At 44.2% G+C, this 13,481-nt stretch overlaps 1 protein-coding gene across 13 annotated transcripts in view; it reads left to right on the top strand.

Annotated features, from left to right (window-relative positions):
• Positions 1-13,481, top strand: part of PKHD1 (polycystic kidney and hepatic disease 1 (autosomal recessive)) — a 230,830-nt gene that overhangs the window by 76,265 nt on the left and 141,084 nt on the right. For all 13 annotated transcript variants that reach the window (XR_005858607.2, XR_005858605.2, XR_005858606.2 and 10 more), the window contains one exon: positions 10,790-11,002. Coding sequence is in view for 10 of the 13 variants with exons in the window: in XM_040697985.2 (XP_040553919.1) it covers positions 10,790-11,002 (213 nt within the window). In the remaining 3 variants the exon portion in view is untranslated. The remainder of the gene's footprint in view (positions 1-10,789; positions 11,003-13,481) is intronic.

Below are 13,481 nucleotides of genomic sequence, written 5' to 3' on the forward strand. Positions count from 1 at the left end.
TCAACCTGAAACAGACTTTATGGATGAAAAAAGCCTATAAAGCTACTGAATCTGCTCTTCTGCAAAGACGCTGCTGTACCCTACCATCCAGGTGCTGTATCCTGTAAACCCAACCCACATATGTAGGCCCATCTCTTGAGATTTCTCATTTTTAAGACGTCATGAGGATTTTGGATACAGTTTGTATAGGGTGAAGTCATGATGGTTTCAACAGTGTAGAAATTGCTTAAAGATTGTTATAACAAGGACATCAGCTGCACATGCATCCTTTGGGTGACCCTGCTTTGGCATTATTAGTACCCAGACAAATGCATGTAGAGGTTCTGGTAGTGACCAGACTGTCTGTACAGCAGATCTGGAGGCTAAGGCAATATTGAAATGGGATTAAGCAGCTGGATCCTGCCCACTACCATGAGGACCACCACCTTCTGCCTCCCCCATGACAAGCAGAGCATGGATGCGTGATTGTCATCAGCAGAAAGTTTAACATCCAGACTGCAAAACTGCTCAGACAATACTGACTGGGGAAGAGATACAGGACAGACAGATTGTAGATAACCACATAAATTCAGCAGATTGCAGTTATTATTGTGATCTCGGCATCACAAGTATGGTAATATTTATGGTAACCCAGGACAGATGGAAGTTTCCCTTACACAGAGCTTCCACTGGAGTAATTCATTTGTCTTTGGTAGGTTGATGCCTCAGACATATTACTACCTTCATCTCAAGTTTTAGTACTGAATGGGACAGCCTCAAGGGAATTTTGGAGACTGGAAAAGCTGCCTGTTCTCCTTCCAGGGGTAGCCTGGCGGTGAATTTTGGAGTGACGTTGCAGGTGTTTTCTGGTGGGGTTCTTCTGGTGAAGGTCTCAGGCATTCAACAATTAATTTGCTTTGCAGTGGCAACCTTGAGATGGCCGCCGTTGTAGGAAAAAGGGAAAATATTACTTTAATCAATCATAGAATCGTAGAATGGCTTGAGTTGGAAGGGACCCTTAAAGGCCATCTGTCCCACTCCCTGCATTGAACGGGGGCACCCACAGCTCCATCAGTGCTCAGAGCCCATCCAGCCTGACCTTGGCTGTCTGCAGGGACAGAGCACCCACTCTGGGCAATTGGTGCTGCATGTAAACCTGGGGAGGAAGGAAATCTAAATACTGATTCTGCTTGACTTCTTCCTGGGCTTTGATGCTATTAGCAAAAAGCATCAAATATTAGCCGATATATCTGCATACGTATGTGTCAGATAAGTAGTGCTTCACTAGTTCTTCAGCTTCAGTGCTGATAAAGACAAGGTATGAATCCACTGAAACATGGAATAAGATCTTTCCTCTCTCTTTTTCTGTCCTTAAACCTATTTTAAAATCCCTTGTCCATAGCCAAGGTTAGAAAATATTTTCACCGTGGTGGTTTTTGTGTCATTTACTCAACCCATTTGGAATATGCATTGTGATAGTTTTTGCAGGCAGTTTCTAGTTCATATTTTCTTTTTTTAATCAGGCAGAGACATTACAATTAAAATACCGTAAAAGCGATTCTGGCAGTATTGCAATAAGCATGTTTTTTAATTAAAGAAAGAACATGGGATGTACAAATAGTACCAGCTAATGGGAAATTTCATCCAATGTATTTTTTAATTGAGATTTAAAAGGAAGAATAGTCAGCCCTATTTCTCCCCGTCACTGTGATATTTTTCTACGTTGTTGCAGTGAGGTGCACCAAATCTGCAAGAATTACGGTCTCAGAACCCTAAGGTCCCTGCTGTTTTGATGGGGGAAAAAAAAGGCATTAGTTCTTTAGAATGTTAGTATCATTTTAGCAGGAATTCGGTATTATTCATTAGAATTCAAGTCACAGAGCTGGACATTCCCCAGAGAAAGGATTTTAAGGCCCATCGTTAAGGAGTTTTTTGGGTTCTTTCTCAGCTGTAAACCCTGATCTGTGTTTGGCCACGGGCTGCAGGTCTTCCTTTCCCATTCTGTTTAGGATGGGATTATAGACAGCATGCACACCGGGGCTCGTGCTTGTTGATGAAATTGATTTTTTGCACCTTCAGTAGCTCCTGAGACTCCTCCAAGGCGTTGCAGGAGGAGCGGACTGGAGAAAACTTGTTCTGAGCATGCTGGTCTTGGCTGAAAGCTGTTTTCTGGCATGGAAAGGGTGAATGTGTCCCTGTCGGAGAAGTAGATGGTGCTTCTAAGCATAAGGTGGAAAGTCGGCATCTGTCTACATCTGCCCTAGGTGCTAAGCAGGCCCCAATGACAGCTGCAGCATTGTCCCATTAGTAGTTCCATCCTTGCACACCTGTATGTGGTATAGAAATACAGTCCATGTAGCTATGCAGCAGAGATCTAAGCCTTTGGATGTGGCTTTGTTCAGCCTGGTCAGCTGGTTGGCGACCGTACACATAGCAGGGGGGTTGAAACTGGATAATCATTGTGGTCCTTCTCAATCCAGGCCATTCTATGATTCTGTGATGATTTTTAAAGCTCTTAAATGCAAATAAATATCTTCAAAGTCATAAGTATGTATTATAAGCACAGAAGTACCGATGAAGAGTAATGTGTAGCAGGGCATTGCATGAATATTTCAGTTTTGATGTATCCCCTCTTCTGATGGCTTAACAAACTATGCATTGTGATAGCTTTTCTGTGAGAACAGGCTTCCACTAAGAACACGTTCCAGCAGCAAACAGTGGTGTGTTTAAATGTAAGTGTCAGAAATCAGCTTGAGATAACCATGGGTGGAGGGATATAGCAAGTGAAAACACTCTGGTCTGATGTTCACCCAGATAGACCATCATAATAATTCTATTCCATACAATTGTTCTTTCCTTGTTGTCCCCCCTCTTTTGCTGAAGGTGAGGGACTCAAAAGGTGTCCATCACCTGTAGACTTGAAATAAGAGCCTAAGAACTGATTTTTTTCATTGCACCTCTTTTCACGGTGCTTAGTGTGATGCCTTCTCAAAGCTTACCTGACAGCTTAGAATCATAAACTCACCGAGGTTGGAATAGACCTCCAAAATCACCCAGTCCAACCACCCACCTACCACCAGTAATTCCCCACTAAACCATGTCCCTTAGTGCCACAGCTAAATGTTTCTTGAACACCTCCAGGGACAGGGACTCTACCACCTCCCAGATCAGCCCATTCCAGCACTTGACCACTCTTTTGGAGAAGAAAGTTTTCCTAATATCCAACCTGAACCTTCCCTAGTGCTTCCTTTATTAGATCCCAGATGATGGACTGTGGTATGTCAAAGCATGTCCAGGAGTCCCCACACCGCTTACCCAGCAGGTTAGATTTCCCTCTGCAGATTCATCAAGGGGAAGCTGCTTAAGAGCTGAAGAAATAGAAGAACTTCTCTGAAAGGAGCTGTCTATGGCAGTGTCCTCTGGGCTGCCAACCCCACTTACGAGGCAACAGATGCTGTCAGAGCAGATGGCTGTGAGGCTGTGAGTCAGGCAATGCAGACATGTCAGGCTTGGGAGATGGTTTCTATCTGGGAGTACTCAAGCAGCTGCTGGTTCCCCACTCAGGGACAGAGGAAGGCCTCCATCCAACAAAATGCTGGAATATGTGTTTATCTTTTTAGCATTACTGATGTTCTGGTGGAAACACATAGCTAGTTTGGATCTGCGCCTGTGTATCATGAGAGTGAAAGAACCTATGTAGGGAGGTTTGGACTTGTGGTTCAGGCAGCCTTTGGGATGGAGCCAATAGGACAAACTTCTCCTTCATATCTTGCTCGGCACTGGTCCAGCCTGCAGAGAACTGTATGGCTCATCCAAATGTCAACAGGTCCATGAAATAATCGATTGTTCCCACTGAAGGCTCACAAGCTCTGTATTCCTCTTCCCATACAGAGGAGGATCTTTGTTTTGTGTTTTTGGTTTTTTTTTTTTTCTCTTGCAACGAGGCCCCACCAGACACACTCTGGGAGCCTGGGATGAGCAGAAAGCAGGCTGCCAGCACACTGCAGCCTTGTTGTGCAGGATCAGTTGTTGCAGCATGGATCCCAAAGGGCCAGTAGTTGCTTCCTGCTGTTTGCCACTCAGGGATGTTTGCCAGAACCACAACTTGTGAGCCTAAGCCTGTTTTATGGAAGAACCTGTGGCTTTGTCATGTGAAACATTGGCTGAAGAAACTAGGAAGAGCATGCTGTGGAAATACTAGTTATACACAGCTGTGGTGTGCCCCCAGCACAACCAGAACAGGCTTCCTTCAACTCCTTGAAAGGGTAGATAACAGCAGGACAAGGGGAAATGGTTTCAAGTTGAAGTAAGAAGATTTAGGTTGGATGTCGGGGAAGTTCTTTACTATGAGAGTGTGAGGTGCTGGAACAGCTGCCCAGAGAGGCTGTGGATGCCCCATCCATCCCTGCAGGTGTTCAAGGCCAGGTTGGATGGGGCCCTGGGCAGCCTGGTCTAGTATTAAATGTGGAGGTTGGTATCCCTTCCTGCGGCAGGGGGGTTGGAGCTTCATGATCTTTGAGGTCCCTTCCAACCCAAGCCATTCTATGATTCTGTGGTGATGGGAGGGAGTAGTGCTCTTGAGGAAGTAGCCTTTCAGCCAGCAGATCCTCGTCTGCAGGGAGCAGGTTTTCTGTTTATCAAAGGGGTATGACACAGACTTGACATGGAGGACAGTACTTCCATCATTATTTTCCTAACACTTTCTGTTACTGATTTAAAACAAATCTCTGGAGACTCTCCAGCACCTTCCTTACATTTTGCTTGCTTTAACGCTTCACTGGAAATGCTGTGATTGCAAATGCTGAGATGTTGGCCAAAAGATAATGGTAAAGAAGCCCAACCTCCATGTAAAGATGCCTTTTGGAATGGGGCCTTCACTTCCCACTGAGTTCAGTAAATCCCTGGAGCGTTCTGAATCTCAGCCTAAAAAACAATAAGAAAATCAACACCTCTCTTATGCGCTATGAAAATGTCAATAGTAGATTTTTTTTTTTAAATGACATTTTTGAGAAGGGTTATAAAGCCCTGTTTCTGAAAGCATGAATCAGTCTCTGTGTCACAGAGGCAAGGAGAAACTTTCCACAGTCATCCTCAAAGACATATCTCCAGGGATGCTTGTTCTTTTTTTCCAGAGCACATGGCACAGCCTTTTGCCAGGGTAAGTGCTCTGGGTACCAGGATGGTGAATTTGACCCAACTTGGTATTGCATGAGCCAGCTGGGGCTGTGTGACCAACTAAGTGGTGATACATTAGCTTACCACTTCCTACCATTCTATGTGTGCCTTCTACCATTTCCCCATGAGTTCAGAAGATAAATCTTCCTTCGTACAACCATTGATATGCTGGTGGAGCACTTATTCACATGACAGATTACAACGCTCCCCTTGTCATTACTATTACTATTATTATTATATTACCATTCTTTTTTATTTGGTCTAGCTGTTTCTCCCTTCCTCTGAGGCTGCCGCCAGTCTTTTCCTTGTTTTTTGTTTCCCCTCTTTTTCTTTTGAGTAAAGACAGATAAAGAAAGATTTCTTTTCCAGGCAGAGAGGTGGAGGCTAATTGCTGGGTTAATTGAGAAGAATGGTGCTTCTGATGTTCTCACAAAGTATCAAATAACCCCAACAGATTCCGCCCCCTCTCCCTCACTCCACCTAAAGAGACCCATTGAATTTGCACGTTACTGTACAGAAGTGATTATGGGTTTAATTGTATTTATTTTGCTTGGTGGGGAGGCCATCATAACAGTAGTTGATTGATTTTTATAAAATCACCCTCAAGGTCATATGTAGGACTTTGCTTTCCCGTGCAGCCATAACAAACAATTTGAGGGTCACAGCCAAAGGCTCAGCTGAGCAATATTCTTCCTTTCTGCTTTCAGAGAAGGGGTCAAGTGCAATAAAAGGAGGAAGCATAACTTTTATTTTCTTTTAAAAAAGGGGAAGACAATCTTGTAAAGCAGCAGCTGTATATTTATTTTGACCCGATGGAAAGCAAAGAAATATGGAGAGCTGAGTGTTGGAAGGACGATGTATAAATTTTTGACACAGGTATTTGTAAGTTTGGCTGGAGTTTATTTTACACTCGGACTTGTTTAATGACTAAATGAATCCCTGCTAATGCTTTCTTTGTGTCTGTGTGATATGGCTTTTTTTTTTTTTAAATCTTCAGACATTGAATTTTTCTTTTTACACTTTTTTTTTTCTTTTCCCCCTCTAAGTGCCTTTTGTCTTTGTTCTGGAAGGAGTTCCGAAACTTTGCAAATAGCTAAGATAGCTGCGTCAAGTTGTGGTCATCACTTGCAGCTGTGATGCACTCAGTTCCTGTGATTACATTGGAATCCGACTGCTGCTACTAAGGGAAAGCTAAAGCATCCCATACAGCAGATTTCTTCTGGTGGTCATGATCTCTCAAATCTTTGCACCATTGCCAAGTGTGTGTAGGATTGTCTCTACACCCTGGGGACACAGAATCTCAAGAGCCAGGCAACAGCTCCCACCTTGAAGTCCAGTTCTTATTGTCCCAGAGCAACCAAATCTTCACCCAGAAAGGGAAAGCCAATAGGATGTGCCCCAGAAAGGGTCAGACCTGCAGGTGAAGCGCAGTAGAATTAGTGCTTGCAAGCGTGATGCTACTGAGAAGCGCTGGGACAACATGTGTGCTTCTAATCAGTGCAGGGTGGTCACAAAACATCCAGTTGCCAAGCTTACCAGACACCTGTAAATCCAGAAAGGAGACAGAAAATATTTGAATAGATGCAGGGGCCAGTTGCTCAGGATAGCTGACATGTAGTGAGCCTAAAGCTATGGAACCAGGGGACTTCCAGAGGAAAGGAAACAGAAAGGATTTAGAAGACTGTTCATTCATGAGGAGCTATATAAGGATGTGCAACTCTTGACATGCCAAAACCACATTGTACACAAAAGTGCCTATCAGAACCTCTAGAGCCAGAGTAAGTAGGTAAAAAGGAAGGTAAATCCCAGACCTTATGGGAAAACAGGTATCTTCCCGCAGCTGCCTTGAGATGTGCTGGAAAGGCTGCAAACAGGAAAGAACTCGGGAGTCTTACAAGCAAAGATGCTCCCCCATCTCTCCCATCCAACAGAGAGCAATTAGAAAGGGTTGTGGGAGGAATTGAATATTTCTAAGCTGCCTTATGGACAGCTTGAAAATTTTAAATGGACAGTGCGTGCCTGAGGCTTAGGAAAACTTTTGGGAAGGTTATTTGAGGCAGAAGTATGATTTTGCAATCAGAAGACAGGACAACTCCGGCTACCAGCTTTCCCAGTTCAGTGGTGCAGCATAGCAACAATTAAAATATTCATTAAAAATCATACAAGGAGAAGTGGAAACAGAAATGACTATATTTCAGTGGGAATAGTGCATAGGAAGTCAATAAAGACCTTGGGGAAGATGTCTTTTTTTATGTTAGGAATAAAATAAATCGCAGTGATTTATAGTTCCATTTCTCGATTGCAGTGATAAAATTATTAACACTGCTGCTATAAGGCAAATATATTTAATAAATATTTCTGTTCTCAGCGTGGGAAGGAACAGGATGGTAAATTATATCACAAGAGGAAGATGGAACAGCAATCCATTTATTACTGAAGATGTTAAATAGTATCTTTCAGGAATACACATTCTTTAAGCACCAGGGCCAGTCTTATTCTGGTAGAGGCATTCTGTGGTCTGTGAATATTAATTTCAGAGTACGTGGGAAATTACAGAAGGGAAAAGTTTCCCCAAGGAAAAGCGACAAAATTTTAAGTCATTTTCTAAGAAAGTCACAAATCTGTTCAACAAATATGATTTTGTAAAATGTAGTAGTGTGATAACTAACTGAGGATCACCTGGGAGAAGTAAATCACCTGCAAGTAAATGGAGATCCAGCACTGATCACATTTGTGAGTACCATTCAAACTAAGCACAGATTTCACTGTTGAGTACACGGCTGGATAGATAGGAACAAAAAATGTGGGTACTCAGTAAGGGACTGTGTCAGAGCAAACTGCAGCTATGAAAACCATCAGGAGCTGATGTGGCCGAGGAAGCTGCTGTAATGAAGTAACAAAAGGAGGTCATATAGTTTTTTTTTGTGTGAAAAGAAAGATAAAGAAGATGGGGATAAAGCAGAATTGCCTCTATGGGAACTACCAACAAGAATAATAAAGGGGCAGAAGGATTAAGAAGTCCGGCTTCCCCATTTCAGAAGGAGTGTTCATAGAATCATATTGTAGAATCGTAGAGTGGTTGGGTTGGAAGGGACCTCAAGGACCATCAAGCTCCAACCCTCCTGCCTCAGGCAGGGCCACCAACCTCCACATCTAATACTAGACCACACTGCCCAGCCTGAGTGTTCAGGCTACGGAAGAGGATATAGATGATTCCTTGTGGGAAGAATCTTAGAAACTTTATAAACCAGTCTGATTGAGGGCTGAGGTTTGATTTAATTGCTGTTTACCTGCTGATACTTTTGCAGAAAGTGCTGTTTTGTAAACCTCTCTGCAGTGCAGTGCAGGAGGGCACAAAGGCAACCGCTGTCTCGAGAGCTCATCTGTGGTTGGAAATAAAACAGAAATTGTGGCCAGTAGGGGAGATTAACCACTGGAAAAAAAATGATCGTAGAAAATGGTAGAATGATGTCACCAAGTCACTTAATTGATTGCCTGCCTTTCTGGAGGGTATGCAGCAGTCAAACACAGAGACTCTCCTTCCTCCAGTTTGTCAGTAGTGTGATGTGTGCAGACCATCGGGCGATAGGATCTAATGGTCCCTTCAGTCTGCAAATGAATACCATTTCAGCATAGCACGTTTCTATATCACCAACATTCCATTTTTCTAGAAGTGTCAGGCATACCTTGGAATAAGTCAGAAACCTTCCATCATTTTAAGTGAAACAAGCTGACATTCATGCTGTTTTATCAGTGTTTACTCAGTACAATCTGTAAAAATACAACATGACTGTAGCGAAGCAAGCTTAACAGAAATGCATTTGTATATAGAAAAGTATGTCTAGGGAAACAGGCAGCTTATATACCAGGGAGCTGGTGTTTGTGGGAGGAATCCCATGGCTCCCAGTGATTATTTGCAAGAAAATGTGAGGTTTATCTCTTCTCTCTACTGTGCATGCCCTGTATAAACTTATCCGGAACCTACTAAAGTCTGCAAAGGAAATATTTAATGGGTAGCTCTTATTCAAATACTACCTTTATTCTGACAGTGAGAAATTAAGCTGAACAATCAAAGCCCGTCAATGCCAGAATAAATGAGGAGGTTAGGATATGCAGAATGTGCTCAGCAAGAGTGGATGCAATGGAATGGGAAAGGCAGAGAAGTGCTGTGCAGCTCCCATATCATTGTGACTGGTAGTGTCTTGTGGAGAAGCCAGCAGTGTGGTGGGTATGGAGATCACCATTAAAACTTACCAACAACAGTAAGATGCTGGCCATGATTTGAGATTCCTTAACTGCTACTTCTTAAAGGGAAAGGTTAGAAGGCTCATAGACCCTTTGTGAGGAGATAATGATGTGAGACTTTGGGACTAGCTCCAGGGATTCATGGCTTGACCTAGGAAGACCTATCCCCACTGCAGAAGGATTAGATGCCTGAGAGCCTACTCTGTGCAGATACACCATAAAGATAGCAAAAGTGTCCCTCATAGGAGGGAAACCATGAAAGGATGTCAGAGTGAGCTGCTCTGAAATGATACACTGGGGTTACCAGCTTACACCAGGCAAGAACAAAGGAGGCATTTGGTAGAATGAAAAGAGACTTGAGTTGAAACCAAAAGATGGAAATGCCTTTTCATGCACTATGTAACTTAGACCACAGAATTCATTGCTTCAAGAAGTTACTGAGACTGAGCATTAAAAAGATTTGGAAGATCAGATCTATATTACTGACAAAACCTGTCCGGTTTTACTAATAGATTGTAGAAGGAAAATGTTGGCAGGAAGATGAATGAAACCTTATGCTTTGGGGCAAAACTAACCTCTAATTAGGGATTAAAATGAGGCTTTCACGGAATGGGGAGATGTTTTCACATCCAGCTAACAAGGAGAAGTTTCTTGTACTGTATTTGGAAGCATCTGGTTTTGAACAGCAACTGGAAGAGAATTCAGGATTTAATCAACCACTGAACTAAACAAGTTGCCAATTCTGGTGCTCCTAAGCTTTCCTCTCCCCTCCTTCTGTCACAAACAGTTTGTAATCTGGAAAGTAACCCACAAATTCAGTAATATTATCCTCTTCTAACAGTTAGAGAGTGAGTACGTTAAGACTGGAGTTTTCAAACTTAACTCCCTTGGACTGGATGTGGAGAGACTTAGATATTTGCCCAGACTTAATGGTGGTTTTGCTCAGGTCTAGAAAGATGCTGCCTGTGGCAGAAGTGAAGAGTGGTCTAAGTTAACTAAGATCTTCATTACTAAAAGAGACATGCTGTAAAGAACTGGTCAGTCCAAAGGGAGAAGTACCGATCACAATTGGATTTTTGTAGGAAGCAATATTGTTATCTTCATCCTTAACCTCGTGTCTCTGCTCATTAGGAAAGGAGTAATTTCTTCTCACAGAGAGAGGTAGTTCCACTGCCCAGAGAAGTGCTGGAGTCACTGTCCCTGGAGGTATTTGAAAACTGTGAAGATGTGGCACAAAGGAACATGGTTTAGTGGGCATGGTGGGAGTGGGATGAGGTTGGACTTGGGGATCTTTGAGGTCTTTACCAACTTCAATGATTCTACAGTTCTGTGATTCTATGGTAATGACTATGAGGACAGTCATTGCATTTTACTCTTCTGTTGTCTTCAGGTGGCAAACTCATATTTACTGGTCCAGGACCTGTAGAACTACATGCTCATTACATTCTGATATCTGATGGAGGAGAGCTCCGGGTGGGATCTTCCGAGGCCCGTTTCCATCACAGAGCACACATCTATCTCTACGGAAGCCTCCACTCCCCACCATTGTTTCCATATGGGGCCAAGTTCCTGGCGGTGAGAAATGGGACCCTTTCCATCCATGGTGAGTACATTTTTCCTTCTCTTTAAAAGTGCTATGTTTCCATAAGAGCTGCCATACTGAGAGCTGAGTCATTTTGAAAATTTCAGCCCCAAGAAGAAGCTAGATGGTATCAAGTATTGTTTGTTTCCATGATTCCATAATTCTATGATTCTGTGATTCCAGGTAGTTATGAAACCTTAGCACTCACTTAGGTGCTTGAAAGATATCTGTATTTATGCATTTGAATGAATGAATGAATGTGTCCATCCCTTGGAAACCAGGCATTCATTCTCTGCTGTGTATCATGCGGGTTTGCTCTGCTACCAGAATGGGATGTCCTTTTCTCCTTATCTCTCTCCATAATAGCTAGGAAGTTTCCTTCTCTTGGGGTTGCCAACAGATCTATCTAGATAACTCCGTGACACAAGCACTCTCCCAGGTAGGTTCTGTGCTGAAGCCAGTGACAAGCTTTGCCAGCTGGAGTGGGAGTGCTGCTTCTCTTCACAGCAGCAGCAGCACAGAACTCCCAGCAGTGTGTTTTCCTCTTCTCCATCCTCCAGCTGTCTGTCTCCAGTGTTAGGACCACAGCTGGCATCTTTCTGATCTCCTGGCGGTCCACGCAGCCACACCTGCTCTGCACAGGTCGTTGTCACAAGTGACAAGCCCAGGCCTATGCAGAACAACTGTGGCAGTGCTAAGAACTTCAGTCCTGGATGCCCACTCCTCTGCTCTAACCACCACGTGTTCTCTGAAAGAAGGCCTCATGGAGCCAGAACTGTGCATTCCTATCATGTAGAATAGACAAGGGACCTAAAGGACAGACACTGGCATGGGCTTGTGGATGAATACAGGTTTGTGTTATGGGGCAGAAGAATTTGGTTATACATATCTTTTTGAAGGGCTGTGAAAAATTGGTACCATTTCTAGTTGCTGTAGTCAGGATGTGGAATTCAGGTCCCAGCTCAGCATGAATTGGAGTATTAGTGAAATGCACACATCTAGCTCTTAACTAGTGGGCTGTTTTTAAAGGCAGTATGTGTCTTAGGAAGGAGAAGGGGGGTGGAAAAAAAGCCAACATATCTGAACGCCTCATCTCCCTCCCTTCTGTTCTTGCATGTCAACCTTCATGTTGGTAGGCATCTGTATCCTCCAGCAGGGCTTGAACTTCCACCCTCCCGGCCCACGGGCAGAAACGTTGCCATCTGAGCGTTACTGACACGTATGGCTCTCAGTCAAAAATAATGTAAGACACCGAGGGGTACAATCTGAGCACACAGAGGGAGCGAGCCGTGCTGTGTGCGGTGATCCTGTCAGTGCCCGGCAGCTCAGGGAGGTCGGGTGAGGTCGGCTGTTGGAGGGCAGTCCGCCGGCAGATGCCTTTCTGAATCAGGAGAGGGGAGTGGAAGCTGGGGGTGGCAGGGGATGCACCTGGACATGTGCTGAAAGCCACACCGTGTGCTCTTGACCCTTTAGTTGAGTCACGGTAAGGCTGAAATATTTAGTGCTTGCCAATGGCTTAAATAATTTCAGTAAACCGGCTTTAGCAGAAGGGTGGAATGTTTCTATCCCATTTCCTAGAGGGGCTCCGTGAAGAAGTGCTATTAGATCACCCAAGCTGAATTGACTGTCCTTTACTGGCCATTGAGTTTCACACAGTTATCCCAGCTTTGGGTTTGGTAACTCGCATTAGATTAAAGCATGCCTTCCAGAAAGGCTTGGTCTTTGTCTGAGGACGTCAAGGGAATCAGAAGCCAGCATTTTCTGTGCAAGCTTGTTCCAGGGGATTAATTTGGTTAATCATCCATGTTTTTATTTTATTTTTTAAGAGACATATTAAGATGTCTGATTTGAATTTGCCTGGTAATGGTTTTCAGTATGTCGTTTTCTGTGCCTTCTCCTGCTAGCTTCAAGCATCCTTCTTAATTTGACCTCTGTAAGGAAGTCAGAACTTTGTCCTTACGTAGTCAGTGCACTACAAAAGCTTTGACTTCTTCATGCTGTTTTGCTATCTAGCAATTTGGAAAAGAAAGCATAGCATCTCCTTGCTGCTGGGCTGCTTGTCCTGCTTCTCATTTCCCTTCTTAGCCTGCCCTATGGCTGGCTTTTGGGGATCCCCAGAGGGCAGCCCCCACTGCTCTCTGCTCCCTGTGCCAGGGCTCCGGCACCTGCCCAGCACAGCAGTGCTGCTGATGGGCAGCTCCTCACATCCAAGCTGTGCCCTGTGCCCCTGGGCTGCCCCAAGTATTGTGGAGCAGAGCTCCATCCCCTTGCATCTCCTGCGGGAGTTAATGGCTGCAGTGGGACCCCCTGAGCACCCCCAGCTCTGGCCCGAGCAGCCCCAGCTCTCACAGCCTCTCCTTCCCCTTGTCAAACCGCAGGAGGTTCCTGCCTGCCCATTTCTCCAGCCTGTCCAGGTCTCTCTGCACAGCTGCGTTTCCGATGATGTTTTGCACCCCTGGTGTACCCTGCAGTGAGCAGCTCAAAGACCAGCCATGAAGCC

Source organism: Gallus gallus, chromosome 3 (genome assembly GCF_016699485.2).
Source record: "Gallus gallus isolate bGalGal1 chromosome 3, bGalGal1.mat.broiler.GRCg7b, whole genome shotgun sequence".
NCBI lineage: Eukaryota > Metazoa > Chordata > Aves > Galliformes > Phasianidae > Gallus > Gallus gallus.